General features: G+C 41.7%; 2 protein-coding genes across 3 annotated transcripts; one reads left to right on the top strand and one right to left on the bottom strand.

Moving 5' to 3' along the window:
- Window positions 1–549: 549 nt before the first annotated feature.
- anapc10 (anaphase promoting complex subunit 10) lies at window positions 550–10112 on the bottom strand. 2 transcript variants are annotated; one of them, XM_036146735.1, is made up of 6 exons: window positions 10021–10112; window positions 8635–8750; window positions 8048–8138; window positions 6973–7093; window positions 6846–6899; window positions 550–884 (listed from the first exon to the last, which is right to left on the bottom strand). In XM_036146735.1, exons 2-6 carry the CDS (start codon window positions 8747–8749, stop codon window positions 705–707), a joined length of 561 nt encoding a protein of 186 aa, XP_036002628.1. In that variant the 5' UTR covers window position 8750; window positions 10021–10112; the 3' UTR covers window positions 550–704. The 2 variants fall into 2 exon arrangements, with proteins under 2 accessions (XP_036002628.1, XP_021168814.1); XM_021313139.2 differs by lacking the exon at window positions 10021–10112 and adding an exon at window positions 9114–9269 and having other exon boundaries at window positions 551–884.
- On the top strand, window positions 9298–27185 carry abce1 (ATP-binding cassette, sub-family E (OABP), member 1). The gene is made up of 19 exons (XM_036146734.1): window positions 9298–9433; window positions 14584–14716; window positions 14779–14864; window positions 14963–15060; window positions 16428–16545; window positions 17975–18112; window positions 18190–18259; window positions 18334–18430; window positions 18528–18617; window positions 18686–18807; window positions 20867–20991; window positions 21269–21365; window positions 21442–21501; window positions 21570–21628; window positions 21722–21832; window positions 23967–24109; window positions 25504–25626; window positions 25706–25817; window positions 26790–27185. The coding sequence occupies exons 2-19, from the start codon at window positions 14614–14616 to the stop codon at window positions 26835–26837; spliced, it is 1800 nt and encodes a 599-aa protein (XP_036002627.1). The 5' UTR covers window positions 9298–9433; window positions 14584–14613; the 3' UTR covers window positions 26838–27185.
- The last annotated feature ends 426 nt before the right edge of the window (window positions 27186–27611 follow it).

Here is a 27611-nt window from a genome sequence, read left to right as displayed (position 1 = left end):
AAAGATATTAGTGGGTGTTTACGGTACTTACGTCTTTAAAGGAGAAGTCCGGTCAAAATCAGAATTCAAACTGCTGAAAGTACTTTAAATATAAAATTATTACCTACTGTTCAATAAATTATAAGCTTTTTTAATTAAGAGTAATTTTGATTTGAAGGTCCGTTTATGGGGGCCGCCATCTTGGTGAAGAACAGTACTGCCTCCTCCCAGTTTGTGACGTCAGGTCGCAAGATCGGCTGTAGAGCAAGCCCCAATGCCCTATCTGTCCCCTTTTAAATAAATATCAGTTTTCATGCCATGTTTTCTACAGGCAGGTTTAATGCAACAGTAGAATAAAATCCTGAAATTATGGCTTTTAGTTTTAGTGTGCCCCCATCTGACCCCCCTATGAAACATTTCTGGAGGCCACTGGGTCAGAGTTTGTCTCATGGAGCAGTTCTGTGGCTTCTTGGGATAGAACCGATGCGATTATCTGCTGATTTCCCCCCAGAGACCTGATATTTCTGTTTCACTCATAAATCAAGAGTCACATTTTAGTTTACAATCATTTATTTCACAGTTAAAAAAAAAAAAAAAAAAATCTAACCCAGAAGAACCGTTGGCACTTTGGCTCCAAACCCAGTTTGACTCCCTGGTTAAAGCAGCTCGGCCTCCATCAACTCTCCTCCCGCCTCCCAAACCTTCCAGATCCGCCCCCCCAGGGGTCACCTGATGGTGCGGTACATCATCAGGTCCACCGTGGTGCAGCGCGGGAACTTGCCGATGGAGCTCTCCTCCACGGGCGTGTACACCTTGATCTGCCGCATGTGCGTGTCTCTGCCGTTCTGGTGGTTGGCGAGCACCGCGATCTGGATCATGAAGGTGCTGATCGGCTCGTTGGTCCGCTGGAAGAAACACAGGATTGAACCAACGCCGCTGCTTTAGGACCACCGTCTTTAAAACAACACCCCCACCTGGTGGGGAAATCTGGAACTACGCCTCTGCGATTGATTACATACGTTTATTAAAATGTAAAATACAGTCTTTTTTCTTTTCACAGAAGGTACACCTGGTCTGGCATTCTGTCAGCTGTGACATCATCCAGGGGAGGCAGATCATCCTCTATTACCATCTAACATAGAAAGTACTCCTGGGTCGATGTGAGCTTCTGTGCTTTCTGTGTCTCTGCTCTGTCTTCTCTAACATAGAAAGTACTCCTGGATCAGTGTGAGCTTCTGTGCTTTCTGTGTCTCTGCTCTGTCTTCTCTAACATAGAAAGTACTCCTGGATCAATGTGAGCTTCTGTGCTTTCTGTGTCTCTGCTCTGTCTTCTCTAAGCCCCAGTGGGTCGAGGCAGATGAGCGTTCACACTGAGCCTGGTTCTGGTTCTGCTGGAGGTTCTCCTCCCTGTTAAAGGGGAGTTTTCCTCTCCACTGTCGCTTCATGCATGCTCAGTATGAGGGATTGCTGCAAAGCCATCAACAATGCAGACGACTGTCCACTGTGGCTCTACGCTCTTTCAGGAGGAGTGAATGCTGCTTGGAGAGACTTGATGCAACCTGCTGGGTTTCCTTAGAGAGGAAACTTTCTCACCAACCTGGAGGATCTGATGGAATCTGACTTTGGAAAGAGCCTGGAGATGACGTGTATCATGATTTGGCGCTACATAACTAAAATTGAATTGAAAACATACCTGGGAGGTTGAATCGGCTAAATTAGTATAACAAAGCCACCAACTCCAACCGGGAAAGTTCTCAGAGCATTTCGGTCTAATTACGTCTAAATCAGACCGTGAGCGTAGCTACATGCTAAGCTAACAGTACGACACGGATGTTACAAAGCAACATAAAACTCATGTGAATCAGCCAAGTTGTACCGCACCTGGACATCAAGCAGTGCGCTTGCTCTCTGAGAATGTTGCAAGTACCTGGTTCAATCCCCACTGCCTGCACTTTGGGTCCCTGAGCAAGACCCTTAACCACAGATTGCACCCCAGGCGCCCCACAGTGGTAGCCCACTGCTCCCCAAAGGGATGGGTTAAGATGCAGAAGTGAATTTCTCCATTGTGAGATCAATAAAGTTCTATTTATTAGGGTTCCAAGCCCGCAGCGCAGGCGAACGGCTATGCCGTTCGTCTGCTCTGTGAGCAGAGAACCCTATTGTTTTTCTAGTGTTTTTAAATTATTTATTATTATTATTATTATTATTACGGAATTAAAACGCGTTGTGGAGCCCACGTGGATTTGTAACGAATCAATTGGATCAGGTATCTAAGTTCAGAACGTGCGCCCCTACTCAAACCCAGAAATTCAGACCCCTCAACAACTAGGGGGCGCTATAACAAAGGACAATGCGTTTTGGCCTATAACCACCAAACTACTGGTCCTACACTCAAAAACTTGATGGCACTTTGTTTATTGGATGATTCTGCAAAATAAAGGGAATTGGCACACCCTTCGTTTCCCAGCTAGTTTTCGCGCTACATGGCTACAAAGGTTAAACCTTTCTTGTTAAACTCCTCCTACATATTTTGTGCAATCCGCACAAAACTCCATATATAACCATATAATGGACAAATAAAAAAAGTTATCATGGCGGATTTTTTAATTTTGACTTTTTCGAAAAGTAACGCTAAAATAAGTGATGGTTAGCTAGCTAGCTCTAAATGTAATTGCTGATTATTCTAAAACTATAACAGATTTTGACATGTCCTTCATAACACATAGTCCAAATAAGATTTTGCACATGTGACCCGCGTTTGAGGATCGTCCATCACTAGGGGGCGCTGTGATGTCAAGAAATCTACTGCGCAAGAATGGCTTATCGGATTTTTACAAAACCTTTTTCATCCCCTTCCAGTAATAGCCCTTAACTAAAGTCTTAAATATGGTAATGATTGAAACAAGTGGGCGGGGCCTATTTCCAAAAGTGTGAAAAAAACCTATAAAACTTCAAAAAATTACTAAAAATCAATTTTGTGGTGTAACGATCTCAGATTTTCAGGATGTATTCCATGAATAAGGTGTAACAATTCTCTCACTGCATGTATTGAGGTTTTTCAAAGTTGCACACTCTGATTTTTTAAAAGTTTGTAAAATGGAGAAATCAATGTATTTTCCACAAATATTGTTCAATCCCAATAAAAATGGCCACTATTTGTAAAGCACATTCAGACTAAATGTTTACTTCAGTTTGGTAAAAATCCAGCCGATTTTGAACTATTTCAAAGACTTTGAAATTCACACTTGCAAGACTATAAAGGCTAATATTTTTTTTCTTTGAAACGCTCTTTTTAATGGGCGTTTAAAAAATCACATAGTTAGATAAAGCACTCTTTGAGATCCATGAATATTTTCAGAATTTTAGAGCAAACCGTTGATTTTTAACAAATTTTTGAAGTTTGTGATCAGTTCAAAGCTCTCATCATATAGGAGCTCTGCCATGCAGAACTGTGAACAGAGCGGCCATTATGCCCATATTTGGGCACATCACCGGAAGTGACGTCACATCCTGTGTTTTTTCTAAGCGGAGCAGAGACTTGAAATGGGAGGATAGCTTTTAGAGTTTTGAGAAGAACACATAATTTAAAAAATTTAATTGAATATAAAAAAGATCAAGCAGAAGCAAGGAAAGTTATTTAGAAGGCAAAGAAGACAAAATGGAGAGATTTTTGTGATTCAATAGGCAGAACAACTTCTATAGCTGAGGTATGGGGAATGATTAAGAAAATGAAGGGAAATAGACCAGAGAGAACATATCCAGTTCTAAAACATGAAGAAGGAACAGCATTAACAAATGAAGAAAAAGTAGAAGTAATGGCAAGAACATATGCAACGATCCATAGTTCAGATATGGATCAGACTTATTTAAAAAGTAACGCTATAATGTAATATGGATAGATACACTTAAAGAGAATATGAAAACTTTATTTGTCATTTTGTATGCACAGAGTGCATACAGAATGAAATTCCGTTGCATACAGCTTGTAAATTGCAGTAAAATAAATTACAGTATAAGGTGCAGCAGTGATTTGAAGTAAACAATTGAAATGCAAACAAATCAGGAGAAGTCACAGTGTACAGGTGTGTATTTTTAAAAAACATTTGTATATGCAGAATTGATTGTGCAGAGGGCAATTTGTGCAAGAATACAGCTTGTAAATTACAGTCAATTTAAATTACAGTATAAGGTGCAGCAGTGATTTAAAAGTAAACAATTGAAGTGTAAACAATGCATGAGAAAGTCACAGTGTACAGGTAAGTATTTTTAAAACCATTTGTATGTACTGGATTGATTGTGCAAAGGGCATTTGTGCGAGAATGCATTTAGAAACTGAGACTTCGACAGGATTTGTAATGCTAGTTGGAGATGCAATGATGCAAAATGAGCAAATATGCGAATGTTGTGCAGAGTTTATGGGTTATAGTTATAGATAGCAGTTACATGCATTCAGTGGAGGCAATCATGGAAATAAAGAAAATATAGAATAATGATAACATAATATATATTGTGATTCACGCAGTCATTTGTAATAATAGTTGTTTTTTTAATCTAATTTCCTTATTTTTTTATCATATTCTCTTTAAAATCGAAGACTTTTCACTATTTTTAACGTAAATCCTTGGTGGCGCTTGATAGTGAAGCGCCACCAAGCCAGCGATCTTGGCCTCCCCTGGGATTGCGCAATCCCACGTTAACTGCGCTGACTTCCATTCCGTGAATGCATCTTCCTGTCTCTAGATCATGAATTCAACTGCAAGCTAACTGACTCAGAAGTAAATCTATGGTTAAGCACTACAATACAAATATACAGTCAGTTTATCAACATCCCACTGTTAATTCTTCTAGTTCAAACATACTTCATGTAAATTAAAATTATGACTGTTCATTAATATCAAACTAAACATTAGACATTTTAAACCTCATTTACATCTTAGTTAAATAGCTTGAGGCTGTACATGTGTAAATTCTTACGTTGAGCGAGGTACTTGAACACATCACACACGCAGTATTTGATCCAGTCCGACATTTCTGTGTTCAGCGCTGGGTTTGGTCCATACAATGGATGATGATGGAGAGTATTGGATGTAGAAGGATTTCATGCTCTTTGGTAAGGTGATAACTGTATTTCATCTCATGATTTACAAAGACTTGGAAGAGGATTAAAAAAACATATGCCGTAATTTGTTAAATTGCAGGTCATAGTTTCATAATTAAAAAGGATTTTATATTTTTGTTTTACATGGGTTAAAGATGATTCCGGTGTTTTGAGTTGGGAAAAAAATTTAAAGTGCATGTAAAACATCACAATGTTAATGTGAGGAATGAAGAAAAAACCATGCTGTAAAAATTGATAAAGTGAGTTTATTTAGCTGAATGCAATAATAGTATTATCGTGTGCAGGCTAGGTTTTTTTGTTGTTGCTGATCAAAAAGCTGGATCAGACTACTGGATCAGATTCCATGGATTCTCTCTGAAAGGACATGGCGAGCCTGTGCCCCAAGCAGAACTGAACCTCCATTGACAAACTCCATTTTTCTTACTGACGTGAACTTGCCAGTGGTAACAACATGAACCACTGAACAAAGAAAAGAAAAAAACAACTGAACTCGCAACATAATTTGACTTGACTGATGACTGAAATATATTATATATAGTTACAGAGGGTGTTGGGGTAGCTGGGGCTGAGTTCATCCTGAAGTCCACAACCATCTCCACTATTTTTACAGCGTTGAGCTCTAAGTTGTTCTCCCTGCACCAGGTCACCAGATGGTCACCCTCCCATCTGTAGGTGGACTCGTCACCATCAGAGATAAATCCCATGAGAGTGGTGTCGTGCGCAAACTTCAGAAGCTTGACAACCGTTGTTTTCCACCAGTCGGAGGTGCTGCCGCCTCGACACCACACAGAGAGACAGCTGGTCAGAATGCTCTCTATGGTACGCTGGTCAGAATGTTCTCGATGGTACTTCTGTAGAAGGTTGTGAGAATGTGCGGGGACAGGTGGGCTCTCCTCATCCTCTGCAGGAAGTACAAGCGCTTCTGTGCCCTCTTCACCAGTGACGTGGTGTTCACAGACCAGGTGAGATTGACCGTGATGTGCACCCCCAGGAACTTGGTGCTGCTAACCATCTCCACAGCTGAGCTGTTGATGAGTTTGTGTCATCTGCGAACTTCATGATGTGATTGGGGGTGAACCTGGGGGTGCAGTCGTGTGTCATCAGAGTAAACAGCAAGGGGCTCCGGATGCAGCCCTGAGGGGAGCCCGTGCTGAGGGTGATGACATCAGAGGTGGTCTGTCAGACCCGGACCGACAGTGGTCAGGAGGTGTTGAACGCTAAAGTCCAGGAACATGCTCAAAGGGGGCGGTGCGTGGGCTTGGAACCCGTTAATAACTGCTTGCAGTTCTAGTTATTATTATTATTATTATTATTATTATTATTATTATTATTATTATTATTATTATTATTATTATTATTATTATTATAGCTGCACCACACAACGCTCTGCTAGATTAATGCAGACTGACACAGCAAAACATAGAAACGTGTTCAGTCTTTGTTGTCTATAAGTTAATGTTTCAATTCATTTTTAATGAGCAGCAGGATAGTTTTCACAAGCCTAGAGCGTCCCCCTGTGGCTATAGACGGTAATGTTTACTCCTTGGTTCATGGTCAGTAGGATTTAACTTTTAAAATTGATATACAAGTTGCACCTGAATATAAGACGCAGGATCGGCCAAACTATGGAAAAAAAAACTGTGACTTATAGTCTGAACAATGCGGTAGTTCTTCCACCTCTTCGTGCTTTCATCAAACACTAAAACCAGAGATCCGACAGGTAAGAACAGAAGCCGTTCCCCTTTACCTGGTTTAAGAGGGAGATGTGAATCCAGCCGCTGGGCTCCACCATCTCCAGCTGCTGCTGAGACAAAGGTCACAGAATCAGAGGCGCGGCAGCCTGGGCGCCACGCGCAGACCAATCACAGCCTTACCCTGATCTCCTGGAGGTTGTGGAAATTGTTGCCCACTCGGACGGAGATCTTGCTCGGAGTGTAACTCTCGTCGGATTTATAGTCGGCGTAGATGCACAACATCTTCACCGTCGTCCTCCTCCTGCAGACAATCAGGCCAAAACGCTCAGCGACTTACACAGAAGCCTGGAGCTTAACACGAGCCGCTAAAGCTACAGGACTCTGCTCTGACATTTCTGAATTACTGGTCAAACAAGGTAATTTTCTGCTTGAGAGAAGGCCTTTAAAATTATAACCAGCCTAAGACCGTAGAGCTTCTCCCGAACAGATTGGATAAAAACAAACCTCCACATGGTTTATTTCTGCTAAATATTTTGTCCTTTAAGCTTTCTTTAAGATCAAATCCTAATTATCCACAGAGTAACACCGTGTGACCATAAAACTATAGTTTCCCTGGAACTTTATTCCACATTTTGTCACATAAAAAACACCCAATTCCACATTTTTTTCCGGGAGTTTATGTTACAAACACTGGTCTGCTAAAACTTATGTGAAGTAAAGCCACCATCACACCTGAGCCTGAACCGTTCCCTCGGTAAACATGGAGCCATCATCATGCTGTGCGCATCTTTTTCTTAGTACCGTATTTTTAGGATCATGAAAGTTTCAATGTGAAAAAAGATGGGAGTACTCTTAAGGTACTCTCTGTTCAGTTACTGAAAGAAATAATAGCTCAATAGTGATCTATAAAAAAGGGACAATATCACCAATAATTAATTTTATGATGATGACTTCTGTAAAAACAAAAATTGAATCTAAAAAACATCAGTACAGAGTAAAACGCTGATCATAAAGTATTAACTTTGACATGTGGCGGCGTAAATTCAGTGATTTCTAACAGCAGTTTAACATTTTAGGCCCTTTAATCTGTCACCTTTGTTTTAGGGGAACCGGTGTGAGCGCTCTGGATTTTTACAGCCAGAACTAAAAAAAATAAACCTGACTCCAAAAGGTTCTTGCTTGCTGTCTCAATCTAGGTTGATCTTTTCGACATGCAGACTGAAGGCGAACCAGCTACTTTCTCTTTGACAGGTACCTGAACTGGATGTTGACCAGGTGAGGCTGGGATCCGTCTGACTGCCAGTAGGTCTCCAGGTTGTCGTCCCTCAGCTGATCCACGCCAAAACCTGCGCACAGGAAGCGCCTTTACAAACCACCACCGCCACATTTAGTGGTTCTAGAGCAGGGGTGTCCAAAGCGTGGCCCCTCTGCTGATTTTGTGTGGCCCTCCAACTGAATTTCAATAAAAATTTGGCCTATTTTATTAAATGAATTCCAATCAGATTTTGCATTTGAGTAAAAGTCGCCCTATTTGCTATGAAATTAAAGCGAACGTAAAAAAGTGTGCTTATTAAAAGGCAAATGTTTTGTGTTGTACCAAACATTCAATTAAACATTTTCACTTGTCTATAATAGATTAGCTCCAATTAAAAGGTTTTCCTTCACACACAAAAAAATCCAGCTACATCCAGTTATTACATTTTCTTAAAATGATCATACTTTGTTGGGCATAACCATATTTTTGGTTATATTATTTATTTTGTATTCATTTTTTGGCCCTCAAGCGCTTTCTAGTGAACAATTTTGGGCCAAAAGCCGTAAAGTTTGGACACTGGTTCTTACCCGGCTTACAGGAGGACAGGGACCAGACCGCCTGGGAGCCGATCTCCCGGACCGTCCCGGTCCGCTCAAGCTGCTTCGGGTCGGCTCCCGGTGGGGTCTTGCTCGGGGTGGCCATCCTGTAACCATGCAGAGGTATAAATCCTCGGGTTTATCCGCTGAAAACTGATATTTAGCTAAATATAGCCCCACAACGTTAAGCAGCAACGCAGAACCCTTGCACGTTTTAGACTTATTTACTCCTGAACTGATGTAAACACCTTAAAATGTTCTTTATAGAGACTATAATACGTTAATCTGGACCGTATGAAAAATTCGGCGTGCCACAGACCTAACTCCGAGCCTCTTATCCCGACAGAAACAACAAGTTACATTTTGGAAACGCCACAGCTAGCTGCTTTTAGCTAACGTCTTCACACAACAAACTACTTTAAAGTCACAAAATACACAGTTAATCATAAACTTCTGGAGGCCGAACTCACAACAAGCTTTCAGTCGATCCTCCAAAGACACCGTGAATACATCAGATCATAGTTTAAGGCTAAAAACGTATAAGAAACACCTAACGAGCTGCCACTTTTCTGCAGTTTCCTTGCTCCCGCTCCGTGTCGCTCGTTGACAACGTCACACCGGCGCCGTGTCGCGGGAAGATGTACGTCACTCCCGCCATCTTTCTAGCCGGCTTCAGGTGAAACACGTTGCTGGAAGGGGGGAAAAAAACACGTTTTACTCGTAAATATTTGTTTCTGAACGCGAGTTCTACTTTATTTTCACCCAAGACGGACTAAGGGAGCCGAAGAGGGTAAGTTTTCCCACCTGACACGCGGGATTTTATTCGCTTTTTGGCGTCTGTTGCTATAGAAATGAGCAGCTGACACGGCGCGGGCCTGCAGCTAACTGCTAACATTTAGCATTCCCTGCTACCTGCCCATATGACGCGTTTCAGCCTCTATTTCAGGATTTAAATTGAACGATTATGCACCAAAGTGCGCGTGTTCGAGCTTATTGGTTAACAGGAAGCGTAGTTGTCGCCCGAACGTTCATTTGGGGTTCAGGGGGAGCCAGAAATGTCCTAATATTCCCACCGACGAGAGGATGTTAGCCTGAACCGCGGTTTATTTATCAAAAATCCCCATTTTATCAACGACTAATGGCTTTTTGCGTGCTTAGCAGCGCGTTGTCTCCGTGTTTTGTGACACGCGTGGGTCGGTTAGTGAGTCCGGCGTGTGATTCGGTTTGGAATGAATGGATCGAGCCGCTCGCCACCGCCCGTCACGTTTCGTGTAGACACGTCGCCCGTGGGTTAGCTGGATGTGGGTGCATCATGCTAATAGTTTCACCACCGGTTAAAACAGACGCAGCCACGGCAGAAAAGCGCATTTTAAATACTTTTCCTTCTTAAATCAGGCGTCAGTCGGGCAGTTTTTAGGCTCGGGTGTCACAGTGGCTCCTCCACGCTTGGGAGCTGATCCTGATCAGGCCTTTAAATCACATTCCTGTCTGTCAGGGTCTGAATTAAAGCAGCTGCAGGTGAAATTCTGAAGGATTCAGCCTAATGAGATCAATGCACCAGCAGTAACCACATTAAAGCTGTCAGCTGCATATGCTTATAGGAGCTAATTTTCCTGTTTTTTTCCCCCCTTAATTCACTAATTTACTGCCCAGAAATAATATAAACAGTTTTTTTTCTTTCGTGAATTTAAATCTATTACCCACCACTAATTAGAGGTGGTCTATAGTTCAGTGATGTCAGTAATATATCGCAATATAACTTTATTCAATAAAGGCAAAATTAAATTTTTGATATATGATGTATATCAATATACATTACAGCTAAGTGAACGCAGACTGAACAACATACAAACATGTGTTTAGTCTTTGTTGTCTATAAGTTAATGGTTCAATTAATTTTTAAGTGGTACAGCAGTAGGATAGTTTTCTCAAGCCTAGAGCGCCCTCTGGTGGTTATAGACGGTAATGTTTACTCCTTGGTTCATACTGGTTTATATGAATTATCATTTAAAATTGAAATATAAGTCGCAGGATCGACCAAACTATGAAAAAGGTAGGGCTGGATGATAATTCAGTAATGATATATATTGATCCATAGATTTTATCGATGAAGGGGTCAATAAAAAGTTCAATAGAATAACAGTTTTCCTTCCTTATGCATTCTAGCCTATCATGCAGGTTAATTTTAATCATTACATCTTCCCAACCAATCACAACGCAGACCCAGGGATCAAGCCCCGCCCCCTTCAGAGAGCACATGTTCTTTTTTTCTTTTTTTAAAAACTTGCAGTTTTGGTAAAAAGTTGAATAGAGAGTTGAGTTCGGATTCAGTGTTTCTGTCTTTATCTAAAGATAGGTCGCTAAGCAACAGCATAAAATGCCCAGAGCAGCACTTAAAATCTATGTTTAGAATTTGTTGATAATCATCGATATTGATCAATATTTCTATTTTATCAATATGCATTTTTCTATATTGTTTAACCTGACTATAAGTCGCAGTATCAGTCAAACTATGAAAAAAAGTGCGACGTATAGTCAGAAAAATTCTGTACTTTGAGTGATAAATTGTGACGTTAAAAGTATGCATAAATACATATTTAGTTATTAATTTGGGGGAAATGTCCAGTTTTCTTCAGATTATCACCTATAACAATGCATTTAGTCGGCTGTTTATCCGTAGCGCTGTTGGCTTCTGTGTTTAAAGGATAAATCTGAATAATTTGTCTACCAGCTACAGAATGCTGGGGCGGGCGGGGCCGCTCCAGATGATCTTGTCTGGGGTCCAGGCGGGGCTGTCAGCCTGAGCCACAGATAATAATGTGACCGTAATGTCAGAGTAACCTGCTCCCAGCCTACAGAGGCAGCTCTGGTCTGAGAACTGAGACGAAGGTTTAAAACGCGGCTCATCTGGCTGATTATCCTGCAGCCACAGCTCAGACGGAGACGGGCGGGGACCCGGCAGCTGCTGTTGCTTTTTCACAAATCTTAAGACCCTAGAAAACATGAAAATATTTATCAAGGCACCAAATGAAACACATGTGGTGAGACGTTTGTGCTACTTACCGTAAATACCAGAATAATGGGCCGGAGTGGGAGAAAGAATCAGACTGAGAACCAGAAAAAAAGGGGAAATACCGTATTTTTTGGATTATAAATCACATTTTTTCATAGTTTGGTCTAGGGCTGAACAATTAATCGCATTTTCAATATAATCGCGATTTAAAAAAACGCAATTTCCAAATCGCAGAGTCTGCAATTTTTGGCTATGTAACAATTAGGGAATCAGAACGCGTCCTTTAGGTGTTGGTAAAATGTTTAAAGTGGGTTTGCCTCCACATGGAAGGAAAGACAGTTGCAGCAGTGAGATAATCTAATTGTATTACTTGTTTTAGAGTTTATATAATCATACAAAGCATTAAGTAGAGGTCAATCAGTTTAATACATAGACTTGCTTGTTGGTTGCACTTTATGTTCAACAAGGATTGATGTCCAAATCAATTAAAAGCTGTTCTCTTGAATAATATTCTGATTAATAGAAACATTAAAAGTTCTTGTTTTAAATAGTCTTTGTTTACAAACATCTTTATTTAGAAGCCATTTTTGTTGCTTGTGGTTTAATGCAGAGAAAAGTCAAAATTGCAATTTTGGTTGAAATACATTGTAGGCAGAACGCAATCATTTCTGCTCTGAGTTTGGATGCTGGGGCTCTTTTAGCAACTAATCTGCACAGCGAGGAAATAAAATGATTTGTTGTTTGTATATGTTTAAAAAGACATGATCAATTAAACTGGAAAAAAATCACATTAAATCACAATATTAAGAAAAAAATCGCAATTAGATTATTTTCCAAAATCGTTCAGCCCTAGTTTGGTCGATCCTGTGACTTAAATATCAAATTAAAATGATAAATTATACAGACCAATATGAAACAGGGAGTAAACATTACTGTCCATAACCACAAGATGGTTGTCCTGTAGACTGGAGGAGAGGATGAAGCAGGACGGAGGAGAACCTGCTCCTGCGTTTTCTCCCTGATCACCTCCTCATAGGAAGGAGGCGACGGGGGAAACAAAATGAGTTTCCCAGACTTTAAAACCAGGATGTCAGGCAGCTAAAACAACCAGAACCACTGACAGAGATCTAAATACACAAGCACTGCAAAAAGAGAACTAAAAATAAGTAGAATTTTCTTCAAATGAATGTATCTGCCCTTGATTTGAGCAGGTAAATAAGAGTATTTGCCAATGAAATGAGTATTTCTACCCCTAAAATAAGATAATTAGATATACAGCACTTGAAATAAGATGATGGAGATGAATTGTCCCTATTTTAAGTGCAAAAATCTTATTCCATTGGCAATTAATCTTATTTACCTGCTCAAATCAAGGAAAAATACTCTCATTTCAAGAAGATTTTTCTTATTTTTAGTTCTATTTTTGCAGTGAGAATCAAGAAGTTTTGTTGCTATTATCTGTTACCATGATGAAATTTATGGAGAGGACGACAGCGGCCCAGAATACATAATTATCGTATTCTTTGTATTACAAGTAGCACGATCCTGTGACTTATATTCAGTCAGGTGTGACTTCAGTATCAAATTTAAATGGTAATTCATATTAACCAGGATGAACCAAGGAGTAAACGTTACCGTCTGTAGCCACAAGAGGGCGATCTAGGCTTGTGAAAACTATTCTGTACCACTTAGTAATGAATTAAAACATTAACTTATAGACAACAAAGACTGAACACGTGTTTCTTGTTTCATTGTTTCAGTCTGCATTCACGCAGCAGAGCGTTGTGTGATGCAGCTTAAAGGAACCAGAACGCAACAGAACCTGTTATTGGGCCGTCTGTGAAGCTAACAGCAGCTAGCGCTAGCTAACAGCTCTGATGTCTGTGAAGCTAACAGCAGCTAGCGCTAGCTAACAGCTCTGATGTCTGTGAGGCTAACAGCAGCTAGCGCTAGCTAACAGCTCTGATGTCTGTGAAGCTAACAGCAGCTAGCGCTAGCTAACAGCTCTGATGTCCGTGAAGCTAACAGCAGCTAGCGCTAGCTAACAGCTCTGATGTCTGTGAAGCTAACAGCAGCTAGCGCTAGCTAACAGCTCTGATGTCCGTGAAGCTAACAGCAGCTAGCGCTAGCTAACAGCTCTGATGTCTGTGAAGCTAACAGCAGCTAGTGCTAGCTAACAGCTCTGCACGGTTTACAGCTTCTCTGATGTACGTCAGCTTTATGTAGATCTGAAAATTCCATGTCGTACTGCTAGCACGTAGCACCATTACGCTTACGGTCTAATTTAGGTGTAATTTTCAGCGTAGCGGGTCATTACTCTGAAATGCTCTGGATAAAACCTGCTGGTTGGAGTTACTAATTTACTCCATTCATCCTCCCAGGTCTGTTTTATAATATTCAGCCTGTTGTAGGTGCAGCTGTGTGATTTAATAAGTTGGTTTACCAGATTAAATGTCAGTTTTTACTCTTACTCTGTCTGAATAAATGAGACTTATATGTTGTGTTTTTTCCTCTTTATGCCGCCTTTTTTGACCGATGCGACTTATATTCTGACAAACACGGTACTCAGAAACTCAGAAAGCGGCCATGATGTCAAGCTGCTGTACAGGAGAGACTCAGGCGCTTCAGACTTCATGTTCCTGTTGGTTTCATTCTCTAAAGTCGGGTCCAAACGGGACTTCTGAGTACAGCGCTGCAGTTTTTTCGCTGCGTCTTTATTTCTACATTTATTTAAAAAGTCTTTTCTGTCCAGGTTAGATTTTATCTCCTCCTATCAGGAGTCAGTAGATCTCATGACTACTGAGATCTACTGAGATTTAGGCTGCACTCTTTCTCTGCGGACGTGTTGGCGGTAGTTTTTCTGTTTCTGTAAAGGTCAGAGGTCACAGGTGTGATGACTCCTCTGTCCTTTCCGTCCCGTCCTGCAGCTCCACAGCGTCCGTCCCTCCGTCCCCGTCATGGCGGACAAGAACACCAGGATCGCCATCGTCAACCACGACAAGTGCAAGCCTAAGAAATGCAGGCAGGAGTGCAAGAAGAGCTGCCCGGTGGTCCGCATGGGTGAGTGTCCGTCCCACTGAGGGGGGGGACGGGGGACGCTGGCTGACTGTGTGTGTCCACAGGTAAGCTGTGCATCGAGGTGACTCCCCAGAGTAAGATCGTGTGGATCTCTGAGTCTCTGTGCATAGGCTGCGGCATCTGCATCAAGGTAACGCCTCCACCGGTGGGACGGACGCTCGTCACGCTCCCTACGCTCCCTACGCTCCGTCTCTCACCTCCTCCCTGTCCTCCTCCCTGTCCTCCTAGAAATGTCCGTTCGGGGCGCTGTCCATCGTCAACCTCCCCAGCAACCTGGAGAAGGAGACCACCCACAGATACTGCGCCAACTCCTTCAAGCTGCACAGGTCAGCGTCTTCTAACCGCAGCGCCGGGGTCAGGCTCATGGGTCCCTTGAAGGGCGGAGACAATGTCCCACACGTCCCTGATCTGTCCCACATGTCCCTGATCTGTCCCACATGTCCCTCATCTGTCCCACACGTCCCTGATCTGTCCACACACGTCCCTGATCTGTCCCACACGTCCCTCATCTGTCCCACACGTCCCTGATCTGTCCCACACGTTCCTGATCTGTCCACAGGCTGCCTTCCCTGTGTCCTTCTGTCCTTTCCTCCATTTACTTGGTGTCCTCCTCTCCTTTTCTCTGTTTACTTAGTGTCCTTCTGTCCTTTCCTCTGTTTATTTAGTGTCCTTCTGTCCTTTCCTCCGTTTACTTAGTGTCCTTCAGTCCTTTCCTCTGTTTATTTAGTGTCCTTCTGTCCTTTCCTCCGTTTACTTAGTGTCCTTCAGTCCTTTCCTCTGTTTATTTAGTGTCCTTCTGTCCTTTCCTCCGTTTACTTAGTGTCCTTCTGTCCTTTCCTCCATTTACTTGGTGTCCTCCTCTCCTTTTCTCTGTTTACTTAGTGTCCTTCTGTCCTTTCCTCTGTTTATTTAGTGTCCTTCTGTCCTTTCCTCCGTTTACTTAGTGTCCTTCAGTCCTTTCCTCTGTTTATTTAGTGTTCATCTGTCCTTTCCTCTGTTTACTTAGTGTCCTTCCCTCCTTTGTCCACCTTCACTCATGTCCTTCTGTCCTTTCCTCCATTTACTTAGTGTCCTTCAGTCCTTTCCTCTGAGTGTCCTTCTGTCCTTTGTCCACCTTTTCTTGTGTCCTTCTGTCCTTTCCTCTGCTTACTTAGTGTCCTTCTGTCCTTTACTTTGTTTATTTAGTATGCACCTCTCCTTTGTCCCTTTGTCCACCTTTCCTTGTGTCCTTCTCTCCTTTCCTCTGTTAATTTAGTGTCCTTCTGTCCTTTCCTCCATTTACTTAGTGTCCTTCTGTCCTTTCCTCTGTTCATTTAGTGTCCTTCTGTCCTCTGTCCACCTTTTCTTGTGGACAAAAAAGGTTTCCTCATTTCCTGTCCTTCCTTCCTTGTTTCCTTCCTTCCCTCTGTTCCTTCCTTCTGCAGTTCCATCTTCTTTGCTCGTGTCCCGTCCTCCCTTCTGTCTTTCCTTCCTCCGTCCAGACGTAGCCGTGGTTTATATTCAGGTCAAACGTTCCTGTGGAGGTTAGAATCCATCAGTTCTTGAAGGAACATGGACCAGAAGCAGCAGAACGTCCTCAGCGTTCCTCTGAGGTTCCTCTGAGGTTCCTCTGAGGTTCCTCTGGTCTTCCTCCCTTCAGGACCAGCGTGACGCAGCGACACTGAGGGTAGTTTTGCTCTCCTCCTGTCTGCAGGCTGCCCATCCCCAGACCCGGCGAGGTGCTGGGGCTGGTGGGGACCAACGGGATCGGCAAGTCCACGGCTCTGAAGATCCTGGCCGGGAAACAGAAGCCCAACCTGGGAAAGTTTGATGTGAGACTTAGCAGGGATGCTGACAGGCTGAGGAGCTCCAGGCTGTCATGTCCAGCTTTAGTTTTCTGATCTAAACTTTAACGCTGTATCATCAGGACATTAGCTGCTTGGTTTATTTGGCTCTAGACTTCTTTAAGTTCAGGCACCAAACCTGCTGATATTTTAAAAAACCCTCACTGCAAAAAGAGAACTGAAAATAAGTAGAATTCTCTTGAAATTAATGTATTTGCTGTCGATTTGAGCAGGTAAATAAGATTATTTGCCAATGGAATTAGTATTTTTACCCCTAAAATAAGCTAAATGGACATACCGCACTTGTAATAAGATTATGGAGATGAATTGTTCCTATTTTAAGTGCAAAAATCTTATTCCATTGGCAAATAGTCCTATTTACCTGCTCAAATGAAGGAAAAATACTTTCATTTCAAGAAGAATTTTCTTATTGTTAGTTCTGTTTTTGCAGTGCTAAAGATACAGCTCAGATTAGAAACACTTTAACAGATTTATATGTATAAATTTAGAAGTTTTAATCAGTAACTACCTGGTTTTTATCTGCAGCTTTTAGGCTGTTTACAGTTTTTACCTGAAGTTGTAAAAAAAACTTTTATTGACCGTATTTTACGGATTATAAGACCCACTAAATATTCTTCCCAACTGTAATGTCACTCCGCACTGCAAAAAAGGAACTAAAAGTAAGTAAAATGTTCTTGAAACATGTGTATTTGTCCTCGATTTGAGCAGCTAAATCAGACTATTTACCAACAGAATGAGATTTTTGCTCTTAAATAAGAACAATTCATCTTATTTCAAGTGCAGGGTGTCTAATTATCTTATTTTAGGGGTAAAAATACTCATTCCATTGGCATATAGTCTTATTTAGCTGCTCAAATCAAGGAAAAAAATATAAATTTTAAGAATATTTTACTTACTTTTAGTTCCCTTTTTACAGTGCCTTCACGTCCACAGCTCTCTATCTGTCTCTGTCAAGAGAACAGAGTAGCTGCGCTGCTCTGTTCCCAACATAAGGCCAAAATAAACTTAAACTTTTATATTTAATTAACTTACTAGGTTTATTGTTGTCAGGCTGCCTTACATGAATGCACTTCTAGTTTAGACATTACAGTCAGGCAGTCTGGTAGACAGCTCAGGGGTCCTATCAGGTAGTGACACAGTGTACCGTAATGCTGCTAATATCAATTGTTGCTAACCAAAGTCATACTTACAAATTTTAATGATTTTAGAGCTTATTGTACCACATAAAATCAGTCAGTAATCACATCGGTGATCAGATATAAGGCGCACCATTAATTTATGAGGAGATTTAAGGATTTTAAGAGCAACTTATAGTCCAAATAATACGGTAGTTTTGTTTTACTTTTAGTTTTGTGTCTTTTTTTCTGTTTTTTAATGTATTTTGTCTGCGTGTCAGAACCCTCCAGACTGGCAGGAGATCCTGACCTACTTCAGGGGCTCTGAGCTGCAGAACTACTTCACCAAAATCCTGGAGGACGACCTGAGGGCCATCGTCAAGCCGCAGTACGTCGACCAGATCCCCAAAACCGTCAAGGTCGGTGGTCTCCGTCCACGTACCTGCGTCAGGTGTCCCCCACGCCGCCCGCTGTAATTGCTCTTCTCCGCCTGCAGGGGTCAGTAGGGGCCATCCTGAGCCGGAAAGACGACACAGACACGCAGGACATCATCTGCAACCAGCTAGGTAGAAACGCGTCTTTTAGAAGCCAGGCTCAGCCGGTGGCTTTTCCTCTAACCCCCCATGCTGTGTGCGGGCAGATCTGAGTCACCTGCGGGAGAGAAACGTGGAGGATCTGTCCGGAGGGGAGCTGCAGAGGTTCGCCTGCGCGGTGGTCTGCATCCAGAGGGCCGACATGTGAGTCCCGCCTGTTTTTTTTTTTTTTTTGGCCGTACTTCAGAGCCGATGCCAGAGTCTGACGCGTCTGTTCGCTTCTCCTCCTCCTCCGCCGCAGCTTCATGTTCGACGAGCCGTCCAGCTACCTGGACGTCAAGCAGCGGCTGAAGGCCGCCATCACCATCCGCTCGCTCATCACCCCCGACAGGTGAGCGCCCGGCCCGCGTTCGCCGGCTGCTGTCAGACGCAGCGGCTCACCTGTGTCGCTGGTTGCAGGTACATCATCGTGGTGGAGCACGACCTGAGCGTGCTGGACTACCTGTCGGACTTCATCTGCTGCCTTTACGGCGTCCCCAGCGCCTACGGAGTCGTCACCATGCCCTTCAGCGTCCGAGAAGGTGAAACTCAGACTCCCTGTTAAATCAGAACCGTCGGGGGGGGGGAAATACACGTCGCTGCACAATTAATCGCTTTTACGATATAATCACAATTTAAAAGACGCGATTTCCAAATCGCTGAGGTCTGTAATCGCTTGTCTACGTAACAACGGACAAAAAGTAGAGCTGCTGGACGATATAGAAACAAAGTATATCAATAAAATAGGAATCATATTGATCAATATCTATAATCATCAACAAATTCAAAACCTATATCTGAAGTGCAGCCCTGGCCATTTTATGCTGTTGCTTAGCAACCTATTTTTAGATTCAGACACACAAACACTGAATTCAAACTCAACCCTTTATTGAACCAACTTTTTACCAGAACTACAAGTTTTTAAAAAAAGAAAAAAAAGAACATGTGCTCTCTGAACTCTTTGAAGGGGAAGGAGCTTTGTTCCTGGGTCTGCGTTGTGATTGGTTGGGAGGATGTCATATTAACCTACATGATTGGCTATAATGCAAAAGGAGGGAATGGAGTTATTCTGTTGAACTTTTTATTGACCCTTTTTTTTATTATCGATATGCGTCTATCGATCAATATATATCGTTATTGAATTATTGTCCAGAGCTAATTTACAATATAATCGCAAATTAAAAAATGCAATTTCCAAATCGCAGAGCTCTGTAATTCTTGGCTACATAACAATTGATGGATCAGACGCGTCATTTAGGTGTCATTAATGTGTTTAAAGTGGGTTTTCTCCACATGCAAGGGAAGAGAGCTGCAGCAGTGAGATAATGTAATTTTATTATTTGTTTTAGAGTTTATACAATCATACTTTTTCCCAGAAACTTCCAGGAATGTCTCCACAGCATTAAGTAGCGGTCAAAGTGTTTAATACATTGACTTGTTTGGTGGTTTCACTTTATGTTCAACAAGGATTGACGTCCAACTCAATAAAAAGCTGTTCTCTTGAATAATAATATTCTGATTATAAACATTTCCAGATCTACGTGCCACTGAGGCGAAACACAGCCTCCGTCAGATCTCTTCTGAAATATCTTAACTTTTTAAGTTTTAGTTAAAAATAGACAAAGGAGATGATTTTTTTTGGTGGCCTGGACTATCTTGGTCGTTTTATAAAGCTAGTGGCCACAAACTTGGGTTTTAAACTAGATAATCGTCTTACTTTCGATAGCCAGATGTTGTGAAGTCCAGCTTTTTTGGCCTAAATAAAGTATGTGTGACCACTCAGCTGGATTACTGTGACGCTCTTTATTTTGGTGCATGTGGATCTTTAACGGTGCAAAGTGCTGCTGCACGACTAATAGCTGAAACATTTAACCATGTTAAGCTCACTTCACTGGTTGACTGTTAATTTTAGATTCATTTTAAAACTCTTTTATTTGTTTTTAAGTCTTTAAATGGCCTTGCCCCATCCTGCAATCTCTTTTGCAGACTCATCTTTTCACTTTTTAATACTCGAGGATGTTGGTGTTTGTTGATTTTATTTGCCAGTGTTTTTTTTTTTCAATATTACTGAATTTCATTCTGTTTATATTTGTCCTTTTTGTATAATACTTTTGTCTGTGTGTGTTTTATAAATAAAGTTGGATTGGACTTGTGCTTAATACAGAGAAAAGTTTAAATTAAATCACAATTATGATTGAAATATATAAAAATGTAGATTTTTGGCTAAATTGTACAGCCCTACTTGCAGTAAGTGACAGAAATGCTGCTCTCATTAACTACTGTATGATTTTTGTTCAAAGCAAGGCTAGAAAGAGCAGATTTAGCCTTTATCTGAAGCACTCCATACCAAATTAATGCAATAATCATTGATAGGAGGCTGACCTGCTTGTTTTCAATCAGCAGCTTAAAGAGGTAAAACATTTTTGTGTTTTTCCCCCCTAGTGGATAACAGCTGTTGGGTCTATATCAGCCCCACAGAGACCTTATGGCAAGCCCTTTATATGTCCTGCTCATAATGTGTTTTGCTTTTTAATTGATATAGAGGTCCATGGTACTAAAGCCTATTCCCTGTCTTCTAACCCCCAACATTTAATCTACCAGGTATCAACATCTTCCTGGACGGTTACGTTCCCACGGAGAATCTCAGGTTTCGGGAAACCTCGCTGGTCTTCAAAGTGGCCGAAACGGCAAACGAGGAGGAAGTGAAGCGTCTCCGGCACTACCAGGTCTGTATTCACTTAGATTTATACAGATTTCTGTCACTGTGTTTTTAAAGTGCAATTTTCCTGTAAAGACTGTAGTGCATATCCCGGACGAGCCCCCAATTCAGACAAAATAGGTCTGAACGGCTGTAATTTGGGTTTTTTCTCCTGTTGTTTTTTTTTTTTAACCACCTTTTATTTTCTCTCATTAAGAACTTTGATCTTTTCGCCCGTCGAGTTACTCAGCAGATACAGGTAACAGGAAGCGATTAACAGGAGGCCTATTTGTGCTGGTTTTCAGTACCCAGACATGGGGAAGACGATGGGCGAGTTCAGTCTGGACATCAAAGGCGGAGAGTTCACAGACTCTGAGATCATGGTGATGCTGGGAGAGAACGGTAAGCCGCTGGTCCTGTTTCCAGTCCTGAACCAGGTCCTGGCAGAGCAGCAGTCTGAAATACGTGTTTCGTACAGGCACAGGGAAGACCACCTTCATCCGGATGCTGGCTGGGGGACTCAGACCCGACGGAGGAGGTGAGTTTCTCTCTCATGAGTGGTAGCTTTACTGAACCAAAGGTTTGACCTGCCGTCTGCCTTTTCAGGTGAAATTCCCATCCTGAACGTCAGCTACAAACCTCAGACCATCAGCCCCAAGTTTAAGGTCAGGAACTCAGCTAGGTCCGCGCGTAATTGAGCACTGGACGAGCTTTTGAAACATTATTTCCTAAATGAATGTCTTTATTTTTGTCTGCAGGGCAGCGTCAGAGCTCTGCTCCACGAGAAGATCAGAGACGCCTACACGCACCCGCAGTTCATCACCGACGTCATGAAGCCGATGCAGATTGAGAGCATCATCGACCAGGATGTAAGAACCGCCCGGCACCGCTGCCTCCTAACGCGTCAAATAAAAAAAAACATGGCAGACAGTTTTCAATTCAATTTTATTTATATAGCACCAATTCATGAAACATGTCATCTCAAGGCACTTTACAAAGTCAAATTCAATCAGATACAGATTGGTCAAAAATGTCCTATATAAGGAAACCAGTTGATTGCATCAAAGTCCCGACAAGCAGCATTCACTCCTGGGGAACCGTAGAGCCACAGGGAGAGTCGTCTGCATTGTTGATGTCTTTGCAGCAATCCCTCATACTGAGCAAGCATGAAGCGACAGTGGAGAGGAAAACTCCCCATTAACGGGAAGAAAAACCTCCAGCAGAACCGGGCTCAGTATGAACGGTCATCTGCCTCGACCGACTGGGGTTACAGAAGACAGAGCAGAGACACAACAAGAGAGACAAAAAAGCACAGAAGCACACATTGATCTAGTAATCTGTTCTACATTAGATGGAAGTAGCGGGTGAGCCGTCTTCTCTGGATGATGTCACAGTTTACAGAACGCCAGACCAGGTGTACCTACTATGAAGAGAAAAGAGAGAGAACAGAAAGTTAAAGCAGAAATGACAACACGTAATGCATAATTGAAGAACGCAGTTTTAAGGAGCGATTTCATCCGATTAGAGGGAGAAAATGTATCTAGAGACTGGACCCGATGGAATCAATCTGGATGGATCTGCTAAATATTTACCACCAATGACGGGCTTTAATTTTAGATTATTCACCTTTTATTTCAGACAGAACTAGTCCGACATGTAATAATCAATCTTCCACCAGGCAAAACTCTGACTAAATAAACAGAAAGTGGTTTCAGTGTTTCTAGAAGCTCAGTTTGCCATGTTTCCCCGTCGCTTACAGCAGTTTTAGTCAGTCTAACAGGACAGACATTTATACGCATCGTTTCTCAGTAAAGCCTGAAAAGCTGGACAGTTTCTCGTCTCAGACGTGTGAGCTGATGGCGTCCATCTTGGAAAGCCGAATAAAGACTGAATACATCCAGTAGAACCACCTTCAGTGTTCTCATCGTGGCTTTACTGTACCGACGCCGCCATCTTTACTTTGGCCTTTTGTTGATGCATTTTAAGGGTTTTTGGTCCAACATCATACAAAAGAAATATTACGCCAGTTTGAGTTTAGGTTTTTATTTGTGACAAATTTATTAAAGTAAGTTTAAATGTGTGAGCCCAGTTGGTTTTATAAGTCTCTGGAGTTTTGTTTAAAAAAATTTTGAATGAAGAATAGTTGCTGTGAAATTTTTAACCATAATTGTAAAAGTAATATTCTGAAAATGCCTGTCGCAGGATCAGCCAAACTGAACAAAAGTGTGACTTACAGTCCGAAAAATACAGCATGTTGAGAAAATGGCTCGGGTATCTCTAAAAAATAGGTTTTAAGTGGGGTTTTTTTTTTTTTTGTTTGTTTGTTTTTTCCCCATTTCCTCTGGCTGAGCTGCACAGAGAGCAGCTGAAACACCGGGCGTTAAAATTTGATGAGCTTTAAACGGAAACGGTCCATTTCTAAAGCATCAGAACAACATTATATGCTTCTGTCCACACATAATTAACTCCAACCATCGTGGAATATAATAAAACCCGAACTGATCAACAAGAGTGTACATGCTAGTGCTAATGTTAGCCTAGCGCCAAAGCTAGCAGGAGCTAACTGTGGCTATGTTGTAGATTTTGGCTTATTTGAGTCAAATCCTTTTAGAAACAAAGCAGTAAAATTATTCCTGCTTCAGGATATAAATAATTATCTATATCATAGATTAATTTTAACAGCAGCATAAAGGTCTGTCCTGTAGAAATTCTGCCTGGGACCAAATCTAACCAAAAACAAGGCAGTAACTTTGTTACCTTTACTGTAATACTGATTTAGGACTTGGTATCCACTAAACTTAAGTTAGGGAGGCAAAACATCATTTTTTTTTTTTTGTTAGTTCTTGATGTGTAAATAAGAAATTGTGTCTTCACACGTTAAAAGTAAAAAAACACGTTCACAGAATATAGAATAACTGGTATAGAAGTAGCAGGTGGTGGCGTGCCGGCTGTAGGAGACGTAACGGGATGCCGTGATTAACTCGCCTCTCTTCCCTCCTCCAGGTCCAGAACCTGTCCGGTGGAGAGCTGCAGAGAGTCGCTCTCACGCTGTGTCTGGGTAAACCGGCCGACGTCTACCTGATCGACGAGCCGTCTGCGTACCTGGACTCTGAGCAGAGGTTGATGGCCGCCAGGGTCATCAAGAGGTGCCACGCCAACACTCGTCTTCTCTATTCTTACACGACCCAGATCCCGTTTTCCCAGCCCTAAGAGAACAAACTGAATGTTATTAATTAATGTTACATCCTGGACACTTTTATTGAGAAGTTGTAGTTAAAATAATTTTAGCTGCTTTTACAAACCCTGATCCACTAGGAATGATTAAGAATGAAGAACAGCGATTTTATATTTAATATGTGGCACAAAAAACCCAAACTTTAATAAATTGAAGTTTAGGAGCTCTGATTGATAATTGTTTGGTATCCTGAGCCAGTTTTTAGTGTGATCTTTATTTTGTAAATGAAATAAGATGAACAGTTTTCTTGAAAACATTCCACGTTTTTTTTTAAACGTAAGAAAAAATCTGCCAGCTTTATTCCCGTTCTTGCTGACTGAGAAGATCCATCCGTCCATTTATTTGTCTGTTGATTGTTTGTTTTTTACCGTCTCCATATTTAAATCCTGGGTGGTGTGAAAATATTTGCCATAAGCCCAAAATGAATTATAAAACCTGGGAGCAAGAAAGTAATGACACACCCTGTAGCTTCAGCCCAAAACATTATTGATAATTTTTGTAAAAGTCAAATGCTAACTCTTGCAGCCTTTTATTTCAGAAAGACCTTTACTTTTTATATCCTTGTTTTATATTGAACATCCTGCCGTGTTTTTCTCTCACATAATATTTTGGAGTCTTCACAGTCGAGTATTTCCCTTCTAGGTGTGTAGAAATTTATTCTGTGACGACCTGTTGACTGATCAAAGTGTTGAAAAATCACAATTTTCTGGTTAATATCCAGGAGAAGAATCTGAAAACACTAGAGATGCAGATATCGGCTCCGATATTGACTAATTAGCTGGATCAGATATCGTAGGATTGATGCCGATCCGGTCTTTTCTTTTATTATTAATATCATACACAGCAATATAGTTACCGTGTTCTAGTCACTTTTAGCGCTTAGCAAACTCAGAGCAACATGGAGAAAGTGCCGGACCGAGCCAAGTCTGCTGTTTGGAAACATTTCAGACTTGATACACCAACAAGTCCGACTGCAACATGTAGTAGCTGCAGTGCTTAAGTTGTGAGGGGGTTGATAAAGTTCGTAAATTGAACACCACAAACTTAAATAAGCACCTCCATAAGCACCATGTTTATTTCAAGCCTGATAACTTCACTCACAGCAAAGCTACACGGTTCATTTATTCAACAGTAGCATTGGATCAGTTATCGGGTATCGCCCAGGTATCAGAAAAAACTGGATCGGTGCATCTCTAGAAAACTAAAAGTTTACCACTGAGAATAGAAAATATTTTCTTCTAGTGTTTCTGTATACGCCTCCGCTCCTGTGGGGGCGCTGTTGTCTAACTTTTTAGTTTTTTTCAGGTACATCCTTCACGCCAAGAAGACGGCGTTTGTGGTGGAGCACGACTTCATCATGGCGACGTACCTGGCCGACAGAGTCATCGTGTTCGACGGTGTTCCCTCCAAGAAGACCACGGCTAACACGTAAGCCCCGCCCCCCCCCAGAGTCTGTCGAGCTCGGCACTTTTTGTTGTGGTCTTAGACTTCGATTTCTCGCCTTCAGGCCTCAAGGCCTGCTGGCCGGGATGAACCGCTTCCTGTCTCTGCTGGAGATCACGTTCAGGAGAGACCCGAACAACTTCAGGCCGAGGATCAACAAGCTCAACTCCATCAAGGTACGGCCGGTCACAGCGACTCTCCCTCTACACCAGGGGTGTCAAACATACGGTCCGCGGGCCGGATCCGGCCCGCCGAACAATTTAGTCCGGCCCGGTGGCTAAATGCATTATCATTATTAAAAAAGATATATATTATTTTTTTTATTTTTTTCCCAGTGTCCTGTCTGGCAATGTGGCAATAAGAATTGTTGTCTTAATGCCAAAAAGAGCTCATCAGATTTGACTTTCACAAGTGGAGCAGTACTGCTTTTGCCATAGTGCTCTGCTTGATTTATGAATGTGAATAGTTTTATTATGATTCATGCGGGGGATATCTCATATAATAAGGACACACCAATGGGAAAGTAGGAGAGGAAAGGAAGAACAAGAAGAAAAAAGAAAAGGTGAAAAAAAGAGGAGATAAAAGGAAGAGAATGATAAAACAATTATTGAAAAAACATTTACTTCGTTTAATCTGGAGTTCCTATATTGTCCACGAGGGGCGCTGTGTTTTAATTAGCAGATTAAGCTTCAGGTGTGGAAAAATTTAAATCATTTCTTAATTTTTATCTGTTTGATGTATTTTGTCATGTAGGACAGTGTTTTTAAGTTCTAAAAAATGTGAATAAATGTTTTTTAACATTGTATAGTCACTGTGATCAGTTCTTATGCATAATGCACAAGTAAATGTTTAACTGAGTAAAATTATTGTTAAAATTGCACATACTTTTCTTAAAAACGCTGAGGTTATTCATAATATATTGTGTAAAAGTGAAATAAATTTAATATAAAAATCAACAACAAGTCCACATTTATTAGTTCTATTTAATCTTGCAATGAGTTTACTCGTGTGGCCCTCTTGAGATCAGATTAAGCTGAATGCGGCCCCTCAACCAAAATGAGTTTGACACCCCTGCTCTACGCAGACGACGCTGTGCAAAGACGCGGCGCTGAAAATAAAAGCATGTCTACCTCTCATGTCTCTTCCAGGACACGGAGCAGAAGAAGAGTGGGAACTATTTCTTCCTGGACGACTAAGATGGCGTCCCTCCTGACCAACTGCGACATCCTGGCTGCAGGCCGGTGCCCGCCATCGCATCGCCTCCACGTTCACAGCCAGGCTGCGTTTTAACCAGCCGTGATTAAACCATAAGAAGCGACAAAAAACGAAACTCATCCGCCTTTCTGTACCGCGCTGCGTTCACTGTCCAGCGATGTTGTGACGTGTAAGATGATAATGAAATGCTCTGCGCTGATTGGCCGCCGGCCCGACCGCGTGAGCCGAGATCACGAGGCGGCGGCGGCGACGCCGTGGGACATTCAGCAGCGAATTTTATCACTCATGCATTTACGACCCATAATAAACAGATGCTTCCTGACCCGGAACCGACTCGCTCATCTTTTCTACTGACTTTATTTTATTTACTGAAAAAGGTCAAAAGGGAAACCGCATTTATGTTCTCAAAAGGTCGTTATGGGTTTAATGTGACAGGAGAAACAGCAGGTCTGCCGTGACTTTATCATCACTTTAGCTTTTAGTCTGAATATAATACAGCTTCATGCAAGTATCCCTCACTGCTGGAAAGGTATGGAAATATTTATACTTCCAGTTTTACTTGTTAGATTAAAAAAAAGTAAAAAACAAAGCAACTGGACTTGTTTTTCGTAGTTGAAGACGTTTCGCTTCCTCTCCAGGAAGCTTTCTCAATTCAAAAAGTCTGGAGTAATGTGGAGTAACAAGCTTTATACCACTGCCAAACAAAGGCCTTGTAATGGCTTAGATTAGGCCTTTGTTTGAAAAAACAAGTCCAG

Source organism: Fundulus heteroclitus, chromosome 14 (assembly GCF_011125445.2).
Source record: "Fundulus heteroclitus isolate FHET01 chromosome 14, MU-UCD_Fhet_4.1, whole genome shotgun sequence".
Taxonomy (NCBI): Eukaryota; Metazoa; Chordata; class Actinopteri; order Cyprinodontiformes; family Fundulidae; genus Fundulus; species Fundulus heteroclitus.
Note: the sequence above shows the minus strand (reverse complement) of the source record. Positions and strands in the feature narration are given on the sequence as shown.